General features: G+C 36.0%; 1 protein-coding gene and 1 pseudogene across 1 annotated transcript; both read right to left on the bottom strand.

The window, feature by feature from the left end:
* Positions 1–3,591: 3,591 nt before the first annotated feature.
* On the bottom strand, positions 3,592–5,510 carry LOC114758207 (cytochrome P450 71A1-like). Its single transcript, XM_028947232.1, has 2 exons — positions 4,593–5,510; positions 3,592–4,389 (listed from the first exon to the last, which is right to left on the bottom strand). Exons 1-2 carry the CDS (start codon positions 5,475–5,477, stop codon positions 3,766–3,768), a joined length of 1,509 nt encoding a protein of 502 aa, XP_028803065.1. The 5' UTR covers positions 5,478–5,510; the 3' UTR covers positions 3,592–3,765.
* Positions 5,511–6,305: 795 nt separating this feature from the next.
* LOC114758205 (cytochrome P450 83B1-like) lies at positions 6,306–7,885 on the bottom strand (annotated as a pseudogene).
* Between the last annotated feature and the right edge of the window lie 17,252 nt (positions 7,886–25,137).

Below are 25,137 nucleotides of genomic sequence, written 5' to 3' on the forward strand. Positions count from 1 at the left end.
CTGTGTAACTAACTAGCATGTGAGCCCCATGCGTTTGCAGAGTTTGAGGAGTGAATCACATTGTTCAAGGCATAGGAGTAGTGGATCTTATTAGAGTTTTTGTTATATATATATAGATACTATGTGCTAACGTCCTGTTTTTCTGCAGCTTGATATATACGATGGAAAGCTTCTGCTGGTGAAGGTATGTTGTAATGATCAAAACTCATTTATTAGAAAAGTGAATCATTAGAAAATGATTTTTTTTTCTTTTGTGTTTTTTGGGTGGATGGGATACTGCTTCAGCCTGGAAAGCCTGAGTGTGTCTTAATCTATCTTGAGTTGGATGTTTACAAGGGTTAAGTGTGATAGCTATTTTAAGCTTAAACTGGTTGCTTATTTGAATGTGCTCTTGCTATAGTAAATGAGGAACCTGTAAAGAAAACTACAGTGCCTAAGCAGAGTACAAAAAAGGGTGCAAGAGGTGGTGACAATTCCAAGAGAAGAGCAGAAAACAAAAGAATCGTCTGAATCGGAGGAGGAGGAGGATGATGATGAAGCAAGTGACGATGAGGAACAAGTAAATGGTGCGGCCAAGGGGAAAAGGAAACGTGGCGGAAATAATTCTGGTAAAGCGAAAGGTAAAGCTAGGGTTCTGGCCCTGGGAGAAATCGGGCTCCAGTAAAAACGGGTAGGAGAGGAAGACCCCGTAAGTCTTGACTTGGGATTTGTGGTCAAAATTTAAAGTTTTGTTCACCAAGAGAATTGTACTGTTATTTGTTGGCTGGTGAATTTGCCTACCTATTATAGTTATTGAAATTTTATTCTGCTATGTTTTTATTGTAAATTTTTTAGGAAACTAGTGGTTGGATTCGGAGATCCCATAGGCTACAAGCCTGGGTTTTAATTTTTAAATTAAGGAAATGTCTTTGTTGTTTCATCAGCTGCCACTCTTGTTCGAGTGTGACTGCTGATTTGAACTTTGAGTTGACAAGGGAAGGCAAAATGCTCTCACCAGCAAGTTCCAAGAGAAATGAAGACAGAAAGTTGAGTTGGAATGATCACCTATCAAGTCATGTTTTGAGATTCATGTGTGGTTTTAATTTCTCGGCACAGATCTTTTAATTATTTAATGACGGATTATCATCAAATTGCATCAACAGACTTTTCCAATTTTATTGTAGTTTGTGGCCGTATTTTTGATTGCACACGATACTATTTAATACTACTACTTTTGGTTCTCAAGAAAGAATTTATTTGATTTTTATTTGGTTTTGAATTTAAGATTTTAATTTATTTTTTAAAATAATTTTTATAATAATAATAGTTAATCAACATTGATTAGAAAAGATATTTTAAAAAAGATGATATTTATTATTATAAATAGTTAACTCAATTTTTAATCTAATTTAATTAATTAATTAGTTTTTATATTAAAAATAAAAATGGTATAGGAAGGTGTATTAACGTAATCCGGAAGCTCGGTGCATCCAATGCGAAAGGACGATCGTAAAGGTACTTGGGCTTGTGCAATTATCATTTAGTTTGTATTTTGCGAACCCGTTTGTTTAGGAAACACGATGTTACTCGACATGGCAATAAAGCCATAAGCAAGCGTATTGAATTACTTGAGGAACGCTATTTTTGGACCAAATTTTTTTTTTTGGGGGGGCGGGGGTGGTTGGGTGTTCAACTGGGGCTACCTGTGCGAGTGTGCCACGTCCCATAAGAAGGCAATTTCTAGTGAGTTTCCCTATCTTCGGCCGGCAATATTGAATGAATTTTGGCTTCCTTCTTTTCTTGCAATCCTCCAAATTCACCGAACGGATGCCATGTCAGGTGTCGAGCATACAATTACGGTCCAAACATCCCTTATGAACAATGTAATAGATTACTAATTTAGAAATACTAGATCTGCTTCATGATACAAGAGGTAATTAATTTGTGAATAGTTAGAAAATTAATTTAGTTTTTGTAATGGATGTTTTTTTTTTAAAATATCTTTATTAATCATGTGTATTAGAATAAAACTTTTTAATATAGGTTACTTTGGATAAAAATAAATATGAGAAAACAAAGTAGATTGACTCTTATATTTAGAATTAAATTGAATCTCTAACTAGTTTTTATATTTAGTATCAGAAGTAGTATTAAAAACATTAATTAAGTTAGTTATTTATAAAAATCACATGTTAGCTTTTTTAAAATACTTTTTTTAATTATATACATTGAAACTATTACTTGGTGAAAATCTCTTATAATTAATAGAAATATTTTGAATAAAAAATTATAAATTTGAAAGATAAAATGCATTTAGATCTAAATTCAACCCCTATATAGTTTGTAATATTTTGTTTCTTAATATAAGAGCCAGTTTGACATTCAGTTTGGTACTAAATATAAGATTTCAATCCACTTTGTCTCTTATATTTATCTATTTTTTTAAGGTAGTCCTTATAATGGTTGTACATGGTAAATATTTCATCAAATAGTAATCCTAGCTAATACATATGATTAGTAAGGGTATTTTAAAGAAGACGACACATATTTATTATAAATAATTAGTTTAACTAATTTTCTTAATTTACTCAGATTAGTCAACTAGTCACGTCCTGTATTAATAGGAGAAGGTAGTATAATATTATACTCATAATATAATACTCCTCCGGTCCTTAATATAGGACTCAATTCTTGAGTTAGTTTTGGTCCTAAATATAAGACTCATTTCTCATATTTTTTAATTTTCTCTAAATTACCCCTATGGATACTCCCCCAACCATAATCAAGTAAAAGAGGGGGAGGGGGTATTAAAAAAGATTATTATGGTTTTTAAGAAAAATGTGTCATTTTCTTATCATTAACTAATTTACCTAACTTCTTTAATCTAATCAAATTAGTTAAATGGGTCTTATATTAAGGACCGGAGGAGTATAATACAAGTGGTGGGTGGTAATCCGCACCTACCTTAAGATTACCTTTCGGAATCGCCAAGTCTTAGTTTTAAAATTCAGCGATCATGGAGGCTTGCTGATTAATTTTCAGTTTAAAAATGATTCACTTTGACGATCAATGTACTGCATCAATACTACTGGTTACAGGCTCTGCAATTGTTGAATGAAAATAAATTCAATCTGTATCCGATTGTCAAATTACTATGACAGTTGAAGCCTTCAAATTATGAGAGCTGTTTTCATTTCTTTGCAAACCTTCACGTTCACTAATCAGCATAAAGAATGCCCGGCATTCGCGGCTGTACGTATTCTTCCTTTGTTTTCTTTATTTCTATCAGTTTGACCTTCACAGATACATTACGGCATACTTATATCTTAGTCGTACTAAAATCTTTGTTTAAGAAAATTTATCTCACCAATTTTATTCTTTTCAGTTGCAACCTGCTAACTAAGTCAACTCAATGAAGCTCAGTCTTGCGTGATTTATCCATTAACAACGAAAAAATATTTCTAGCTGCTGAACACGTACGTTGCTTAAATTATTTTTTGTGCGAACTAACGTCATTGCTGATTAATGATTTGATGTTGTTCCTATTATATTTTTTGTTCCAAGTGGTTTGTTATTATTTACTTACCACACAAATGTGCAGAGGCTTCGAGGTTGGATCAGGTCAAGAGTGATGTGCGCATCCAATACATCTTTCATTATTATACCATAAACACGCGACCCAATACATCAACCCTAAATTTAACAAGGCAGGATTATAAGCAGGATGGAATCTACGATCTTATATTTGGTGGAAACTGCTAAATGATTGGCGGAAAAGTAATTTGACTAAACTATGCAGTCCTGTAATTTCTTGGGCATAAGGCAAAGAGCATTCTTTTTGTGCATGGCGATTCCAGGAAGAACATCAGTGTCTATGTCCTCCACTTTCATCCCTTTGGGGAGTTCCCAATCGAAAGAGTTGAGTAAATTAGCAAGTGCTAGCTCCACTGTTACAACTCCCAGTTGTATTCCTGGACATATTCTTCTTCCTCCTCCAAACGGTATCCACCCAAATCCTTGTCCCTTGCTGAAATCCACAGACCTACCTTCAAATCTTTCTGGATTGAACTCTTCTGGCTGCTCCCATGCCTCTGGGTCCCTCCCTATGGCCCACACGTTGAAATATATCACACTCTTGTCTTCTATGTCATACCCACCGATCTGGCATTTCTCAGTCGCTTCCCTCGGTACCATTAATGGCGCTGGTGGGTACATTCTCAGTGTCTCCTTCACTGCCGCCTCCAGATAAGGAAGCCTTTGGAGATCATCTTCGTCAATGAAGCTTTTTCTCGGCTTTAAATTTCTGATTTCTTCTTTGACTTTATTCATCACTCTTGGATTCTTAATGAGAGCCGTCATGGCCCATACCAGCGTCGCCGCCCCGGTGTCAGTCCCAGCTATGAATATATCCTGCACCCAAATAATTCACTATATTTTATTATTGTAAGACACTCTCATGCTTGTCCCAATCTAATGAGTATATTATATTGTATCCAAACATATGTATTTTATCAGTGCACGGCAAGCCTTTTAAGAGTCTACGCCATAAGCATTCTGCCTAAAATATTTATTTAATTTCAGGTTTGAAACGGTGAAAAGGTTAAGAGTAATACCGTAAGTAAGGCTTTGATGCTAGTCAATGAGAGTTCGAATGAAGATGTATCCTTCGTCAATCCAAGACAGACATCGATGAAGTCTTCTTCTTGGTCGGATTTTCGTGCTTTTGAATGGATGTGATCATCGATGATCTGCTGGAAGAAATTATCCAATTCCGTGAAGTTTTTTTCGAGCCGCGATAATAATCCCCTGAGCCTATCAATCCAGTGCCCGATGAAAGGTAAATGGTCTGTGAAGTAAAACGCAGCGATCATGGCTTGTTCTTCATTCAACATCCCATGAAACTGACTCCTTTTGTTTCCTTCATCTTCATATCTCTTTCCAAAAGCAGCTCTGCAAATTATGCTGCTTGTCAGACGCATCACCGCCTCGCTCAAGTTTGTGACTTGATTCAGGGAAGCCGACTTTGATATATTGTTCATCATTCGGAGCACTTCGTCTTCCCGGAGAGAGCGAAAAGACTGAACACGTTTGGTGTTGAACAAATGAACGACACAGAGCTTTCTGAGTTCTCTCCAGTAATCGCCGTAGGGTGAAAAAACCAGGTCTGAACAATCATAGCTGTATTTCCTCTGACCGAGCAAGGATGGGCGACTGGCCATTTGGAGGTCATGGGTTTTGAGGAAGAGCTCAGCCATTTTTGCGGAGGAAACAACCAGAGTTGGTATGGAAGCGAGGCGCAAGTGCATGAGAGGGCCGTAGTGGTTGGAGAGACGCCATAGGTGGAGGTGAAGGTCAGAGCTCGGAAGCTGATGAAGGTTGCCGATAAGAGGAAGGCCTGGAGGACCAGGAGGGATGTTAAGCGAGGCGGTGGTTCTTTGTTTATGAAGAAGGTAGAAGAAGATGAAAGGGATAAAGAGAAGGGCGATTAGAAAAAGCATGATTTTGCAGCTTCTATCTGCTTTCCGCCGGCTAAAGTGCGTCAGTCGCTTTACATTTTATAGAACGGAAGTCTCAATTTGGAATTATTTATGCAAGTGAATATTACTGACAAATCCGTGGTTTTTTTTTTTCCGGACTAGAGACTGAAAGGGAAAACCACCTAACGTAGTTGCGTGTGCATTTAAATATGGGACGGACACTCTGTGTATATTTATAGATATATTCCTCCGGTCCTAAATGTAAGACCCTTATACACATTAGTATAAGGGTCTTACATTTAGGATCGGAGGAGTATATTTTTATATAAATTGTTTCCTTCGGTATGGCCCAAGAGCAACATTGGGCTGTGAGCCTGTGAGTTTAAATCACTCCGCCCACACATTATCCAAATTTGTTCGAGAGCATGCTTTGAGGGGGGGAAAACTCGCGCTTTTGATTGTATTTTAATTTCTTGTAATGTGTTTCTTGAATACTTAATGAAGAATTTTATTATTTTAAAATAGCGTGAATAAGACAAAGTTCAATCATATCACAATCTTCTTGTAAATAAATCACAATTTGCTTGTAAATAACTTGAAATTATATATAAATATAAAATAATAGTTACGTGAGGAGGTGTATAACTACAGCTTAAATACCAGAGCAAGATATTATCGTGAAAAGTTAAATTCTTAGAAGGAAATGAAAAATCATGAACTCGACGTCATTTTATTGAAGCGAACAAGTGAGCAGACGGAAGTGAAAGTTTGAGACAGCTACAGTGCAATCTTAAATACCGGGAAGGATTCCACGCACACAAAAATAGCAGGTGACCACGTGGATGTGTATTATGGGTTCTTAATGACTAAGAAAAGATCATTTTTCTTGTTCACAGCTATTCCTGGTGTGACTTCGGTGTCAATGTCATGCTCCTCAATCCCAGCAGGCAATTCCCAATCAAAACAGTGAAGAAGATTAGCAAGTGTAAGCTCCACTGTGACTACTGCCATGAGCATTCCGGGACAAATCCTGCGACCAGCTCCAAATGGAATCAGCTCAAAATCTTGGCCTTTGAAGTTTACTGAACAGTTGTTGAAGAACCTTTCTGGATAAAACTGTTCTGGCTCTTCCCATGTCTCAGGGTCTCTCCCTATAGCCCACGCATTCACTAAAACCATAGTTTTTGGTTGAATCTCGTAACCTTCTATGCTGCACCTGTCCATGGATTCTTTTGGCAGAAGCAAGGGAGTAGGTGGAAACAGTCTCAGAGTCTCCTTCACCACTGCTTTGAGGTAAGGAAGCCTCTCAATATCCTCTTCACTTATGAATTCTTTCTCACTATATAACTTTCTGATTTCATCTTGTACTTTCTTCATTACCCTGGGATTCTTTATCAATGAGGTCATTGCCATAACTATTGTTGCTGCACTCGTGTCTGTTCCTGCTATAAATATATTCTGCATCCACATATATAACAGAAATTGAATAACCTTTAAGAAAAGAAAAAAAAGACTCTTGTTTATCATAGAAAATGGAGACAATATTACCATGAGCAAAGCCTTGATGTGATCTAAACTGAGATCAAACGAGGACGATTGAGAATCCATTATTTGAAGAAGGATATTAATGATGTCTTGTTGGTCGGCAGGAGGTGTTGTTGCATTTATGTGATCGTTGATGACTTGTTGGTAGAACATGTCAAGTTGCTTGAAGGTTTTATCCAGACGACTGAGAAGTCCTCTGAGTCTATCAACCCACCCCAACCATGGCAGATAGTCTGAGAAATACAATTCGACCAATAATGCCTCAGCTTCATTTAGCAGTCCATGAAATCTACTTCTCTCACGTCCTTGGTCTTCCAAATCATACCTTTTCCCGAAAGCAATCCGACATATCAAAGTGCTGGTGAAAAACGTTAACCTCTCGCTCAGGTTGATTACTTTGTGAGAAGTAGCAGACAGTGACAAGTTTCGAATCATTCGCACAACCTCGTCTTCCCGAACGGGACGAAACGAGTGGGTGCGCCGAGAGCTAAACAGGTGATGGACACACAATTTTTCATTTCTCTCCAATAGTCACTGTAAGGTGCGAAAGCCACGTCTAAGCCGTTGTACGACAATTTCTGTTGACCAAGCAAAGATGGTCTGCTAGCAAATACGAGGTCGTGGGTTTTCATGACTTGTCTGGCTATTTTGGCCGAGGAAACAACAATGGCGGGCTTGAGGCCAAAGCGCAGGAACATGAGAGGGCCATATTGTTGGGAAAGATGGCATAGATAGCTATGTGGGGAAGACCTGGAAAGCTGGTGAAGATTGCCTATGAGAGGAAGACCCGAAGGGCCTGGTGGAAGCCGTGCTCTTATTCTTCTTGTTCTGCGGATAAGAAAGATGAGGAAGATGGATGAGAAGAGAGTTAAAAGTATCACCATACTTTTGGTGCGGTACGAATTAAGTGTGTGGAGTTAGGAACCTGGATCTAAGATATATATAAAAGTGGTATGGTTACAGTTTATGATTTAAAATTCGATCGTTTAGGTTCACAAAATGATGAACGGGTAAATGGATATGGAGAAAAATTGAAAAGGGGAAAGAATTGCCATAAGATATTTCTCATATTCAATCACGTGCTTAACCCAAATGCCTGTAGGCCACATCATCACATGACCCGATCTGGCCTATCAAAAGGCGAGACACTCCTATTTAATTTGGAAACAATTTTAAAAGCGACATGCATGCTTAAAGAGTAAACACGTTACCTAGCTAGCCTAGTGTAAGCTTAGTATTGGTGTGGACTTAGGTTTTGAAGAGGACATTAATGGGCAGTTACTTTGGCTTTTCCTAGACGGGTGGGGCAAAAGAAAAAACTAAGGGTTATTTGTTTCAATTTATATCCTGCAATCCAGTGCAGGGTAGTGTAATGACAATGTAATGAAAGTTTATAATATTAGCATTTGGTACGTTTTTTGAGAGTGGTGCAATAAGCTATATCTAATAATTATTTAAAATGAATAAATAACAAAAGATAAGTGTATCTTTATAATGGCAACAACACACTCTCTTCAGACGAGAAGAGAGAGAATGAAGATATTTCTTATTTTTATAATGGCAATGGCAAATGAATGACGGGAAAGTTAGTTGAGGATGGAGGTGGGGTCATGGATTTTTGTGTTGCTCAGATTTGCTGAGGAGGAAGGTTAATGACAGAGAATGAAAACCAGAAGCCACGTTGCCGACAGTATAATGGTACCTTTGGTGTTTGTATCGTCGTCCGCTGAAGAGCCACGTCTTGTTAGTCTCGATGCGCTTTCTGTAGGTTCAGGAAGGACTGCCGCCGCCGGTGGCCGTAGTGGCGATGTTAGCAGCGGGGTAAATTTCATGGAAGGAGAAGTTGATGGACAAATGTGGGAAGACGCACAAGTAGATGGGAGTATTTTTGGCATAAGGCAATGCTAATGGGATGGTAATGTAGATTCACAGGGGGCCCTATGAATCCTCATTGCCATTTTTTTGGTAATTATAATTAATGCAACCAAACGCACATATAATGGGATCTAAATAACATTCATCATCATTGCAACCCTACAATGCGGTTGAACCTATATGGTAATGTAACAGGATCTTAATAATTCATCATGCTAAATATTCTTTTACTAAATTTTATTAATCCAAATAACAATCTCAACTTTTTATTTTTAATGTTTTGTATCAAGCAGAACTTTTAACTTCAAAACACCTAAAAATTGTTATTTTCACGGATTATGGGATTAGATGTTCTTTGTTTTCGTATGCTAGAACTCCTCTGTACATGATTTTTTTGTTTTGTTTTGTGAATGAGATCATTTTCAGTCAAAAAAGAAAAGAAAGAAAAAAGACATCATTTGTGATGGAGGTTCGGAGCATGTGCTGTCATTTATTTAATGTGAGAATCGGTCTTAGTGCTCATCACAATGATAAGCACTATCATGTTTGTCAAATTTCAACCATTTAAATTTAATATGGATGACTAAGATTTAATATTTTTTTAAAATATTTTTTTTTAATAGGTACATAACTCAAAATAAAATGAAATACCTTGACTGTAAGTTTTTTTTTAAAAATAATTTTTATTAAAAAATTGTTAGTTAAAAATTTTAAATTTAAGTTATTAAAGTTATATCTCAACAGTTTAGATTTTATGACTAATAAATATCATGATACTTAAGTATCGAAACATATTCCACTCAGTGTGATAGCATTGGATTCATTTGTCCGCTTTCTAAAAAAAGGAGGGCAAATCTGGCCCGGCGCGGGTCTTGTGTTGCTCAGCTTCTTGTTTACATCAGTCGCATTCATTTTGCTACCTGGATGCTATTCTCTATTTACTTTTCTTTTCACTATAATAAATGAATCGTAATATTTTCAAAGAAAAGTAATATGTAAGATATCATATTTTATGCATGAAATCTATTTTTAAATATATCTTTTCTAATCTTTTTGTATGTTCTAGGTAAATATCCCATATATCACATCATATGAAGTGTTTAATATATCTTCAAACATTTTCATATAATTTAAATTTAAAATATACAACATTTGTATATTATTTCTATTTAAGAGTTATGGACATTATATATGATCATCTAAATCTAAAGTTTAATACATTTTATTCATTTTTTTCTTGATTTATTTTTGTTGAATATATATAAGTCTTTTCCTATTTTTTAAAATATTTTTCTACACATTTCAAAAGTTTAAATATTAAAAAAAATACATTGTTTAAAAAATATTGAGATATTATTTATCAACTAAATATATATAATTACCAATTTACTATGAATTCAATTATTTAATTTCAACAGCTGCTTAAAAGAATGGCCAAGTTCGGATTCGAGAAGCTGCTCCCTTCGTTCAACCGTCGTTTGATCAGGGGACCGTTAAAAGGATTTGACGGCTGGATGGATATTGCGTTTATTGAAGGGATGCCTTTTAGGATAATGCGGATGCATTATCTTTTCTGTGGGTTGGGCCGAAATGTGTGTTCAGGCCCATAAAACATTTGGTCTATAAATCAAGTACACTGGAGACCAAGTTTAGGCGATGTTTGGGCACCATGTGGTCCGTAAAAGCAAGTTTTCCAATGTCTGTTACTCTGTTTGGGTAGAGTTTTTTTTCTTCTCCTCCACAAAATCTAAAAACAATAAAAAAAATATAAAAAAGTCAGTTTAATATTTAGAGAAAATTGCAAATAAAGACCCTATAATATATAAAATTTCAATTTGAGACTTTTAATTTGTAAAATAGCAAATAAGAACCCGATCTCACTTTTGCAAATATGAAATCGTGGTGAAATGTCTGAAATATCCCTTAGTCAAATGACAAATTGACTATGAAAAATGACAAGTTTACTTTAGTGAATGACAATTTCATTAGACCAAATTACAACTTGGTTGAGGGTATGCCAAATGACGAGTTGACTATGGGAAATAACAAGTTCATTTTAACGAATGACAACTTTAGTAAACCAAATCACAATTTCACTAAAGGGCATTTCAGACATTTTACTCACATTTCATATTTGCAAAAGCAGGATCCGATCCTTATTTGCTATTTTTCAAATTCTAAATCCCAAATCATAATTTTATATATTAGAAGGTCTTTATTTATAATTTTTCCTAATATTTATACTTCTACGTTTAGAAACTAGTCACGCCAATCAACCTCGCTCGTCTTCTACCTTTCACTTGCTTTGAATTTATCATCTCACTTTTTAAGTTTACTTTTGTAATTCAAGTTCAATGCAAGAAGCCGTTTCTTTAATATACCACTTCTGTTTTTTAATACAAGATCTTGTTTAATTTTTATTTTGATCCTAAATATAAGACCACAATCTATTTTGTCTCTCATGTTTATTAATTTTTTTTCTAATATAGTCCTTCTAATAATTGTAATTCTAACTAATACATTTGATTAGCAAAGATATTTTAGGAAAGACAACACATATTTATTACAATTAACTAACTTAACTTATTTTTTTAACCTCTTAAATTAGTCAACTAGTTTTTATATTTAAGACTGGAGGTAGTATATATATATATAATGTGGTATAGTTACAATTTATGACATAAAATTCCACCGTTTGCAACTTACAATCTCAAAACGGAATGTCGCGGGCAATCAAAATCTAATGGCCAAATTAAATGGACTGAGTTGAGTGAGTCTAGAATAAAAATAAACACTAGTACTATGTGGTCCATGCGTATCCGTCCCTGAATTATAATCCACGTGGTCAGGACGGCAAAAATTTTGGACCAAGAACACAGGAATTGACGTATACCTCCCTCCACACACCCTAAACTACCGTTGTACGGAACCCAATGAACCAAAACAACCACACAAGTTTATGGTTCCCATCTTGCTTATCATTCTTTGCGTATCAATATTTGATAACGTGGGAGCATGAAAAACTGATATTGGGAACAGCCTAGACATATTCTATTGAACAACTAGAGAATCTTTCTGGATAGAATTGTTGTGAATTTTTGGTTGAATCTGCACTACTAGAAAAAAGACTTTTAACGTCGTAAATTAACGGCGGTTCAGCAGAAAAACGAAGTGGAAAAAAACGCGGTGGCATTTTTGTAAATAAGATGAAAGGGTTATGACTTTCCACGGCGGTTCTTTAAAGAACTGCCGTGGAAAGTATTTTTAACGGCGGTTCTTTAAAGAACCGCCGTTAAAAACTCTTTCCACGGCGGTTTTATTGAAAACCGCCGTGGAAAGTGTGTCTTCTAACCCGCTCGACTCCTCACTTTCTTTCTCATCTCTTCAGTGCGCCGTGGTCCCCCTCTGCCCCACCACCATGAAACTGCCATTACCGGCCATTCCCGCCTCTAGCCCACCGTTTAAACTCCTCCATTGAGCCTTGGAGCCTTGCCGCCGTGCGCCGCACTCCGCCGTGGTCGACTGCTCCTCCCATTTCCGTCGGTTCTTGCTCAGCCGTGGTCCACCACCGAAAACCGGTCCTACCCTCCACTATCTAACCGAAGACTGTGCGTTGCCGCCGTCCGCCGCCGTCACGCCGTCCGCCGCCGCCTCACTTCGCGTTTGAAGCTTCTCTGCTCTGTGAGTATCCTCTTCTTTCATTCTTTTCAATTTTTCTTGGTTTGTTGAATGTTTTAGCCATGAAAATCTGTTATATATGAAATGGGTTGTTAGTTTTACATTGTGGTTAGCTTCTATTGTTCATTTTGCATTTTTATGTGGTTGAACCGTTGATTGGTGTCAATTGGTAGGCATTAGATGTGAGAAAACCTTAATTCTTTTTACATACTGTATTAGAAATATGTTTAAATGTTTGGAGTTGATTAGTTGTGAAGTTTTTAAATTTTTTTATAATTTTTTGATATTTATTTCGAATTTTTGATAATTTTTTGTAATAAATATAAGAATTTAGTGATAAATAATCTGTTAGTTATTTTGTGTTTTTTTTCCTTCGTTATGAATTTTGATTGATAGTAAAGTATTGTTTAAATAATCTGTAGAACAATGGATCGTAGTTGGATGAAAGCTAGGAGAATTAGCAAGGAATATGAGGATGGGGTTGAAAAATTTCTTGAGTTTGCTCAGAGAAATGCCCCTAGTAAAGGAGATGGATTGTACTATTGTCCTTGTGTCAAATGTTTAAACAATAGTCGACGGAGTATTTCTGAGATAAAAGAGCATCTTATCTGTGATGGGATAAATTTGAGGTATACAAATTGGATATGGCATGGAGAAATTAGAAAGACTACACTGTCTGCAAATGAGAAGGTTGTGAATGAAGACTTTGGTGATAGAATTTCGGATATGTTTCGTGATATAAGGTCTGAATCCTCTACACAGTTTTCTTCCACCTTTGAAACTTTGTGTAGTGATGCAGAGACACCTTTATACCCGGGGTGCAAAGATGATTACACAAGATTGACAACCGTATTGAAACTGATGAATTTGAAGGCAAGAAATGGTTGGACCGATGCTAGTTTTACGGAATTGCTTGAATTGCTGAGTGATATTCTTCCCAAAGGGAATTCACTTCCGAAACGAATGTATGAGGCAAAAAAGATTTTGTGTCCGATGGGTTTGGAATATGAGAAGATACATGCGTGTCCTAATGACTGCATATTATTCAGAAATGATTATGAAGAGTTGAATAAGTGCCCTAAATGTGGGACTTCAAGATACAAAATGAAGAAAGATGATGGTGATTATAATGAGATGACCAAAGGTTCTCCTTTAAAGGTTCTGTGGTATCTTCCAATAATACCACGATTTAAGCGTCTATTTGCTAATGCCACAGATGCAAAGAACTTGAGATGGCATTTTGATGAGAAAATATGTGATGGAAAGCTTCGTCACCCAGCAGATTCTCCTCAATGGAAAACAATAGATCAAAAATTTCCTCAATTTGGTGGCGAGCCAAGAAACCTTCGGCTAGGGCTTTGTACGGATGGAATTAACCCATATGGTAATCTTAGTAGCACACACAGTGCTTGGCCAGTGCTCCTCGTAATTTACAACTTGCCTCCTTGGTTATGTATGAAAAGAAAGTATATCATGCTATCTTTGATGATCTCGGGGCCAAAACAACCGGGAAACGATATTGATGTGTATTTGGCACCTTTGATTGAGGATCTGAAGAAATTATGGGAGGAAGGTGTTGATGTGTTTGATGCATATAAACAAGAGACCTTCAATTTACGTGCCATGATCTTCACCACGATAAATGACTTTCCAGCATATGGAAATTTGTCTGGATACAGTGTTAAGGGGCATAAAGCATGCCCGATATGTGAAGAAGGCACCCACTATATGCAACTTAAACATGGCAGGAAGACAGTATATCTTGGTCACAGAAGGTTTCTTAGTCGGTATCACCCTTACCGTAGATTGAAAAAGGCATTTAATGGCTCACAAGAATATGAAATGGCTCCAAGACCATTAACTGGAGAAGAAGTTTATCAGCGGGTGGAGGGAATTAATGTGGTCTTCGGTAAGAAGAAGAAGAAGAAGACTGCCAGTGAGAGAAATATATGGAAAAAAAGATCTGTCTTTTTTGATCTTCCATATTGGCAAAGTCTTGATGTGAGGCATAGTCTAGACGTGATGCATGTGGAGAAGAATGTATGTGAGAGTCTTGTTGGTACACTTTTGCATATAAGTGGAAAGACTAAAGATGGAATCAATACAAGACGAGACTTAGTCGAAATTGGAATAAGAAATGTCCTTCACCCACAAGAAAGAGATGGTAAGAGGGCTTATTTACATCCAGCTGCGCACACATTATCAAAAGAAGAGAAAAGAAGTTTCTGTGGTTTTGTCAATACTATTAAGGTGCCACAAGGTTATTCTTCTAATTTAAGCAAACTTGTTTCAATGCAAGATTTGAAGATAACGGGAATGAAGTCTCATGATTGTCATGTGTTGATGCAACAATTACTTCCACTTGCTATTCGAGGCATTATGAAAACCGATGTGAGAAATACTATTACAAGACTTTGTATGTTTTTTAGTGCCATTTGCAGCAAAGTCATTGATCCTGCTGAGTTGGATGAATTAGAAAATGAAGGTTATGTGATCCTCTCTCAATTGGAAATGCATTTTCCTCCATCATTTTTTGATATTATGGTCCACTTGATAGCTCATCTTGTGCGAGAGATAAGACTTTGTGGCCCTGTGTGTTTAAGATGGATGTACCCTTTTGAGAGATACATGAAAATCCTAAAAGGGTACTCTAAGAATCCTTATCGGCCTGAGGCATCAATTGTTGAGAGATATGTAGCTGAGGAGGCAGTTGAGTTTTGTAACGCATATCTTGACAGGGTAAAGGCAGTTGGTCTTCCTCAATCTCGACATGATCAAGGGAGAAGAAGCAAGGGAACACGGGGTGTCATAGTGAGGTCTATGTCAAGAGAAGTTGTAATGCAGGCACATCTATACATTTTAAACAACACGGATGAAGTTTTGCCGTACTTAAATGCTCACAAGAATATGCTGAGGAACTTGAATCCAAGAAAGAGTGACATGCAACTAGCTAATGAACATAATAAGTCATTTGCAGAGTGGTTCAAGCGAGAAGTGTTAAAAGATGGCAATCCTTCTGAGACAATACAGAGGCTAGCTGCAGGGCCTTCTTTTGAGGTTTTGTGTTGGGGTGGATATGATATAAATGGTTATTCTTTTTACACAAAAACCCAAGACGATAAGAGTACTATGCAGAATAGTGGGGTGATGGTAGTAGCGGAAGCCATGCATTTTGCTAGTTCTAAAGACAGAAACCCAATGTTGGCGGCAATGTCCTATTATGGAATAATAGAAGAGATATGGGAGGTTAGTTATACCAAGTTTAAAGTTCCCGTCTTCAAATGTAAGTGGGTTAATAGTAATGCTGTGCAAGTGGATGAAGAATTTGGATTTGTTTCGGTCGATCTTGAGAGGTTTGGATACGGAGACGAGCCATTTATTTTGGCAAGTCAAGCAAAACAAGTGTTCTTCGTTCCCGATCTAGCAAAAAAGAAATTGTCTATCGTGCTTCAAGGTAAAAGGCAAGGAGTTGGTGGAGATGATGGTGACTTAGAGCTTAATCTTGATGAAACCCCGCCTTTCACAGCTACTCGACCTAAAGCAGTTGAATTAGATTTGGTAGATGATGACTATGCTGTTAGAGATGATCATTGTGAAGGAATTTGGGAGGATAATCGTTGTAAGCCTCAAATGAATTTTTTGATATTTTTTTTGCTAAATATACTTAATAATATAATGTTTTATATTAACTTGATATTTTTTATTCTTACATTTATTAATTCCTTGTTCTTTAAACAGGAAATGGACGGATCCGGTCAACAGGGTTCTGGTGATGACAGCTCTTTTACTAGCCGGAGAAAGGGTAGAGGGCCAACCCATATGAGGCATTTAGCTTTACGTGATGAGAGCACACAGCCTATGAGGATTACAGTGGAGTTTGATGATGATCTGAAGCCTATAGGAAAGGATGGGGCTCAATTTACTAGTTATGTGGGTTATCTCGCACGCAGTAAAATTAGCATTGACATTCCTAACTGGAAGAAGGTGGACAAAGATTTGAAGAAAAACCTTTGGGAGGATATATTGGTATATTGTGCATTGTTTTCTCTACTTGTTTCAATTATAGTTGTTTATTTACTTTATAACTCTATGCTATTATTGTATTGCATGCAGCTGACATTTGATATTCCTGCCACTAAACAAATGAGAGACCGTCTGTTGAAGCAAATTGCTGAACGGTGGAGGGATTTTAAGTCCATGCTTACAACAAATTATATTAATGGAAAAAGAAAGGGTGTGCATCCTAAGGAACGATACCAGTTTATTAGCGATGAGGCATGGGAGAATTTTGTGAAGCAACGTGAAGACCCCGCATTTCAGGTTTGGTTTCTTCAAACTTATTTTTAATCAGGTCATATTTTATTTAACTAAACTAATTTTGTCGATTTGGTTTCATTGTCATAGGCATTGAGTCAGAAGAACAAACAAATATCTGAGCAGAATGTATACCCACATACCATGTCTCGTGCAGGGTATGGTGGGTTGGAAAGAAGTATGATGGAGGAACGACTGAAGAATGCACAGATGGCTGCTGCTTCAGATCCTACTGGCTACATGCCATCTATTGAGCGTCCTTCTCGCCAAGAAAAATGGAAGGCGGCGAGGATTAAAAAGGGTCAATACATTACTCCACAGTCTGCTGCTGTTGCTGAGAGGATTGTAAGTAATATTTAAGAATTATGCTTCATTAATTGTTTTTTTCAATTATCTTAAATTGAATTTGTTGTTTTAATGATATAGGATACACTTGAGGAGCAACTATCTCAAGGTACATTCATCCCTCAAGGACGGATGGATATCTTGGCCACTGCTATTGGAAAGGCTGACCATCCCGGAAGAGTCCGAGGGGCCCCTAAAGGGATTGGTATTAAAGAATTTTTTGGCTCTGCTTCACGAAGAAGCACCAGATCATCCTCCGCTAACATGGTATCTAAAGAGGAGCTCGACCAACGACTACAAGAAGAAACAGAGAGAGTTCGAGCTGAACTAAGTCAACAACACATGGCAGAGATGCAAAAGATACGTGATGAATTCGATGCCAAGTTTCAACAGACTTTGATGATGATGGGTACGAGCGGATTCCAGATGCCCCGAGTATCTGAACCTTCCCAGGTAATAATCACACATCTTTTTAAATCTTCTAAAGATTCATTTGATCCATTTAAACTTATTTAATGTTTCTTAACTAATTTCATATTATGTTTCAGGGTTCACCTGTGATAAAAAGCGGAAAGGGCAGTAATAATCAGACACAGCCACTGACAGTGTCTGACCCTGACCCTAGCCCTGACCCTGTCGAAGACAATGGGATGCCGTGTTCTCTCTATGTGGATTATGAAAATTCACCTGTTCATGTTGCTAATGGTCGAGCATTCATGGGCACAACGATTCACGGCAACAAAATTCCGAGCAATCAAGCAAGGGTGACAGTGGAGAGGATTGTTCGTGGTCAGGGGGTACACCAGTGCCTAATCCTACTGATGAGGTTCGACTCTTGGCCCAAGCTAAAGGACATTTCATTTTGTGGCCAAAGAGACTTATTACAAAGCCAATAGTGAAGAAGGCGGCAGCAAAGAAGGCCACAACGAGCGCATCATCTGATCCTGTACTCTTGCCTCTTCCTAGTGATGTTGCGCTTATGTATTCCAGTTTGGAGGTTCTTCATTCCATGGTGCCAAACATGGATAAGCCTGTGACTTTCAAGATGCCGTTGGGGGTTGTGGGTTCAGATATAACATACGACTTCACCATTGACAAGAAGGACCTCGTTCAGTTCCTCAACTTTGAGGAGCTTGATATAGCCTTCATGCAGCTTGCTATTTTGTAAGTTACAATATCATTTTCTTATTACATATTATACTTCATGCATGTCCTAATGTTTTTTACTTGAACAACAGGCATTTTAATCAAATCTGTCGAAACGGAGGACCTGAAAGAACATATGGCTTTATGTGTCCTCAAAGGGTGCAGAAAGAATTTAATACTGTGGAAGCAAGGTCAATCTACATTATGACCGCAATGAGTCAGACCAAAAAGCTAATATATTTTGCACCTTACGTGGAAGGGTAAGTGTATTATTGTATTTGAGATATACAAGTTGTATGTGTCGGGTTATAATTAACATGGTTTGCCTTTTGCAGTTATCATTGGACTCTAATTGTTTGTGCCCCTTTTGACAACAAAGTTTACTGGTTCGATTCACTCTGTGGAAGTCCATCCGAAGAAACCAAAGATGTCATCGACACGTTAGTTTTTATTTATATATTTATTACTTGTGAAGTTTATACAAGCATGCTCTAATATCATTTTCTCTTATAATGTTGATAGGGCTTTTCATAGTTTTAATGTCGTGGCGATTAAACAAAATAGACAAGCACCAACATGGATTCTTCCACAGGTATATGTTGTTTTGAACTAACTTTTAAACATTTTTTGATGAATTAAAGTCAATGTTTATAATCAATAATGTCTAATATTCAATTTTATATCTTATTTTTTTAGTACCGTTGTCAACAAGGACATGTTGAGTGTGGATATTATGTCATCCGCTACATGAATGACATAATTGAGACAGCAACGACAGAGAAATTAGACGAGGTAAAGATGAGTTACGTTGCATGACGTTCTTCAATTTATTTCACATTTTTGACTAAGTTTACTATGTTATTTTTTATTAACAGATATTTCAAAATACTGCGCCATATCTCATGGATGACATCAACTTGATGAGGGACACTTTGTCAACAACATTGGTAGAAAAAATTGAAATTTAGCTTTCAAATAGATAGATAGGTTATTTGTCAAAAAATTCATTGTTAGATGCTTTGTCTCGATTCCCTCTTATATTGTTCATGATTTCGATTGTACAAAGAAGTAGTTACTTCTATTTCAGAATTGTTGGACCTAGCCAATACGTGTTCCTTGGTAACCACTTAGTTCTATTATATTGGCCGGTTTCCCTATTTTCGAATTGTGTAAAAAAAATTTCATTGCTGTATATTAACTAGCTAATTGATCTTGTTCTGCATGATCTACACTGCCTACATTTGTTTGGAGCTGTAAACTGCAGGGTGGTAAACACGAAAATTTCGCAGAATTTAAAAAAAAAAAAATTTAACGGCGGTTATACATATAACTGCCGTTAAAACCCTTTTCCACGGCGGTTTAAAACCGCCGTGTTTTCCTTACCTTTCACGTCGCCTTTAACAACCGCCTTCAAAACCGCCGTTAAAAGCCTTTTTTCTGGTAGTGCGTACTTGAGGAATTGTGAGCTTTGGAGCATAGACTAATTGGAGGAAAGAATCTTTGCTGTGCTCATACTCTCTTATGATCATCTTCCTTCACACATGAAAAATTATGCTGCTTTTTGTTCATTGTTCCCAAAAGATTTTGAATTCAAGAAGCAAAGACTAGTTCAAATGTGGGTGGCTGAAGGATTCATTCAATTAACTAATCCGATGAGGTGTGAGGAAGATGTTGGGAATGAATATTTTATGAATCTACTTTGAAGGTCCTTCTTCCAAGATGCCATAAGAGATGATTACGGTGACATAAATACATGCAAAATGCATGACCTCATTCATGATTTAGCACATTTTGTAGCAAAGGATGAGTATCTTTTAATTGAAGAAGAAAAAAAGAGAGTTCTAAAGACACAACACGTCATTTGTCATATGATATGCCAAGAAGAGTTTGGAGAGTTCTAACTTCCTTATTCAAATTTGAAAAATTAAGGACAATTTTGCTAGCCCATATTTTTTCGTGTCAAATGGGTCACTCTATTTTTTATTGGGTTGCATCAAAATTGAAATTCATAAGTGTTCTGGGCTTACGCAGGTCGAACATTACCGAAATTCCCAAAAGTATTAGAAAATTGAAGCATCTAAGATTTCTTGATCTTTCAGCCAATCATTTCAAGCAGGTCCCAAGGACTATTAATAGACTCCACAACTTGCAAACCTTAAACCTCAGTTCTAATGCTGGTCTTCAGAAATTGCCAAGCGACATCAATAAATTGTTGAGCTTGAGGCATCTTTATCCTTGCAATTGTGAGTGGATGCCAAGTGGTTTGGGGCAATTGACTTCTCTCCAAACCTTGACAGATTTTGTAGTAGATGACTAGGATATGCACGGGAGAAGAGCAAGTGCAAGAATAAGTGAATTGGGTGAGCTTAACAACTTGAGAGGGACTTTAAAAATAAGAGGGCTAAAACACGTGAGGTCAAACCCTACAGAGGCAAAGTTTGCAAGGTTAATAGAGAAGCAACATCTTCAAGAGTTATTTTTGTCTTGGGACACAATCTCCTCTGATTGTGAGTTATCTAAAGATAATTCTCATGAATTCATTTTGGAAAGGCTTCGTCCTCATCATGCCGTCAAATTTCTACGCATTGATGGATTTTCTGGAGAAACGCTACCAAACTGGATGAGGACTCTCTTGAAACTGCAACATCTTCGACTCTGGAATTGTAGGAATTTGATATCACTTCTTGAAGGACTTCGTAATCTCAGATCATTACAAACATTTAAGGTAAACGGAACCCCATTGTTGGATGGAAGATGCCGACATAAAAGTGGTGAGGAGTGGCAAGAAATTGCTCATAAAGCATCCATTTTATGTGCTAGAAACATTAGAATACTGACGACTCCTGCATGTCGATAGAACAATATTGGTATTTGGAGGTTTTGTTATTTAATATTCACTGCTCACTTGCTTCTTGGCAGCAAAGTGCAGACTTCTCGACTGGAATTGATGTTTTACATACTTATGTTTCTTATTGCATAGATCTTAAGCAGCAATGAAAGTTTGTCAAGAAATTGGCAACACCATTGCCATGCCTCTCATGTATTTCTGCAATATTGATTTTCTATTTCTTTTTTTCATTTCCTGATATTCAATAAATACTACCATTGATGCTATAACATTTCCGTTTGAATATTTGTCAATTACAATCACATTCGAAGTTTTTTTGTTTTTTGACCTGAACAGATTCTGAGGTTTCTGTTCTTTATGTTATAAAGAAAAATGTAGAAGCGAACGACTTAGGACTCGCGGACTCGCGGGCTCAGTCAACGGAAAGATGTTGATAAAAGAATTATTTTTTTAAAAATAATAAGTTTAATTATGTCAAACAAAGTAAAGTGATAAGTGAAAACTTGTATATAAGGTTTAGAAACAGAGTATCTTCTCATCAACATTACAAGACACAAAGTCAATTATTCTTCACTTTTCTCTCGGTCCGTACATATATTGAGGCACATATGCATACATAGACATATAATTTGTGTCTATAGAGACAAGTGATTGTTGGGAATGCAAGAGGATTATTTGAAAATATAGAAAAAGAAAAAGTTCAAATAGTACTCTTTCGGTATTTAATATAGAACCTAATTGAGGAATATCAATTTTTTTCCAAATTAACTGTACTGATATTTCCTCAATAATAATCAAAGTTCTAGTCATTACAAGATTTTGTGGAGAAAAGCTGCCAGACTAAATTGGAAGTCTCTTGGAATTGCAACATCTTGTCCTCTTTGATTGCAAGTATTTGAACTCATTTCCTGAAGGCCTTCGTAATCCCATATCATTACGAACATTGACCATAGAGGGATCCCCAAATTTGCTTGTTGATAAGGGAGCCAAAATTGCTCATAATATAGTGGACTAACAATATAGTGCTTGGAGTGATTGCACTGCACGCCAAGCCTAACAAATGTAATCCACCGAGTTCCATTTGATTGAATATTTGTATAAGGAGCCGAAAGCCTTGTAGCCTATGACATTGATGCTCTCCTATAAGTCAAGGGTCACGGGTTTAGGCTCTTAGTGCCTGCCCTTTTAATTTGAAAAAAAAAAAATTGTGCAAGGAGTAGCATGCCTCTAACTAGTCCCTCTTTTGTATTGTATGCTTTGTTTCATTGCCTTTGTTGTGGACACATGTGATTTGATATTGTTGTGCAGAGTCTGTTTCAAAAGTTAATCCCTCTCTTTTATAGTTCCTTGAGTAATATTCACTCGTCAAATGTACAGCCGGTGTGAAAGAAAAGGGTCAAATGTACAATCAATGATGAGCTGACATTTTCTATATGAATGCTTGTCACATGCAATCATATGAATGAGTTCTTGAGTAAACTGTAAAATGTCCATAAAAAAAGTTTAATGATTTCTTAATTAGGTTTAATTACGTCAAAAAATGTGAAAACTTTTTCCTTAAAAAATTTGAAATATACTTCGTATTTATCACAAATGTCTAATTTAACTAATTTTTTTAATCTCTTCAAATTAACTAGCTCTTATATTAAAGACCAAAGGTAGTATTATCAAATTAGGTCAACACCATTATATATTTTATATAATCTGCAGTGCTTTTTCTTCCCCCTGATTTTCTTGTTATTCTTGTTGCAATCTAGTTCATGTCAACCATACATGTCTTCTAGTAATATATAGGAAAAATGATATAAAAATGATTCCTAAATTTCAAAATCCTTAAATGGTCACTTAAATAAGCAAAATTTTAGTTTAGGTATAAGTGACTAAATTGAAATTTGCAAATTTACTTAAATGACTATATTGTTGTCTTTTTCTAAAAAAAACAAAATATACGAACCACCCTTATCGGCGGCCTGCCGTTGGAGTTTTGGTGCCAGTAGTGACCATTAGAGTTCAGGTGGGCTGCCATCACCAAAGCTTTGGCGGCAGGCCTACGACCCATTGTTAAAGCTCTGGCAGCTGGCAACTATTTTTTTAAATATATTTTTACAACTTCAATAATACCGTCAATAAGTTTTTTAACGCTATTAACAAGTCTTGTATAGCAATTAACAACAAGTTTATTAGAAAATAATTTATGTAACCCTAGTAATAAGTTTGATATAATAGTTAACAACAGTTTTTCTAAAAAATTTAACAATAACGATTAACAAGTCATATAATAATATTAACAAATCTTATAATACTATTAACAAAATTTTCCTATAAAGATTAATGTTTTTAATATTAGCTCCCTATCAAAGTTGTACATCAAAATTTTTTCATTTATTAGGCAATCACTATGGTTATGAGAGTTGTTAATATCATTACATGACTTGCTATTAAAATTGTTAATGGTATTATAAGAATTGTTAGTATCATTACATAACTTGTTAACTAGGTTACTAAAGTTAAAAAAAAGTCATTTTTTGAATTTGTCAGAAAACTTGTTGTTAACTACTCTAGCGAACTTATTAATAACGTTACAAAACTTGTTAACCTCGTTATTGAAGTTCTAAAAATGCCACTTTTTAATTTTCTAAAAAACTTATTATTAATTGATATAACGAAGTTGTTAATAGCGTTAAAGAACTTTGTAAAGATCTGAAAAAAATAGTTGCTGGTTGCTGGAGTTTTGACAACTAGTGGTTGAAATGCTGCCAGAGCTTTGGTGATGACAACTCACTTGAACTTCTGCGGATGATCGCCGATGAGGGTGCTTGGTATAATTTCTTTAAAAAAATAAAGGGCAATATGGTTATTTTAGTAAATTTATAAATTCCAATTTAGTCACTTATACCTAAATTTGAATTTTTCTTATTTAAGTGGCTATTTGGGGACTTTGAAATGTCATCTTGGTCTGAATGCTTGTTGAATAAAGTTGCATTCGGACGATGCATACTTTCTTTTATTGAGAAAAATGCAAAGGAAAATAACCTATGAGTCATTGTTAATTCACACCAAATGAAAAGATGAACTTTTCAATCCCAATTTGAATCCTTACCCATTATTTTTAATGTTTTGTATCAATCGGGACTTAAAAGTATTCTTTAGCTTTAGTACAATCAATTCATTTTTCATGTGTTTATTGATATATAAATTGACTGATTTCTTAGATCAGAGTCCCTCTGCTGGTCAAAAAAAAAAAAAATCAGAGTCTCTCGCATTTTCAAAAGAATAGAATCATACATATATTGATTCATTCATTATGTTCATTTAATGATTCTTAAATAATTTTAATTTTATTTATGTCAAACAAAGTAAAGGATTGTTTGAAAACTTGTTCTTCGGGGCAAAAAGTGGAAAGTCAAATTAGTTAATATTTGTAAATGACTTAAAGTGTGGCAACGATATTCATTTATCGCACTTACTCTGCATATAGGGTGTAAAACAGAGCATCTAACTCACCAACAATACAAGTAAATTATTCTTCATTTTTTTCTTCTCTTGGTCCATATTTACAAGTTTGCTTTGCTTGCTGGATTGTTTTTGCGGGTTGCTAGACTGGCGTCCAGGCAGATTTATGCCGAGATTTCTCAGGTAATGAATTTTCCTTCCTCTTCATTTTTTTAGTTCATTTCCTTCCTCTTCATTAATTATTGTTGCTAATGTTTTTTTTGGGCTTTAATATTGTTTGCGAATGATTGTAGGTGAAATAAGGGTATGCCAAATCACTTTGGACTTAAAACTAGACTGGAATAGTTAAGAAATAAACCTCCCAACAAATATACTTTTCAGGATTAGAATTTGTTTTCTCCTCCTTATAAGGATTAGGCAGTTATCACTTACCAACTCAACCAATAATTTGTTGATACTATGCTTCCACTTTAATGT

Source organism: Neltuma alba, unplaced genomic scaffold, assembly GCF_004799145.2.
Source record: "Neltuma alba isolate B1F8T4 unplaced genomic scaffold, ASM479914v2 tig00010673_pilon, whole genome shotgun sequence".
NCBI lineage: Eukaryota > Viridiplantae > Streptophyta > Magnoliopsida > Fabales > Fabaceae > Neltuma > Neltuma alba.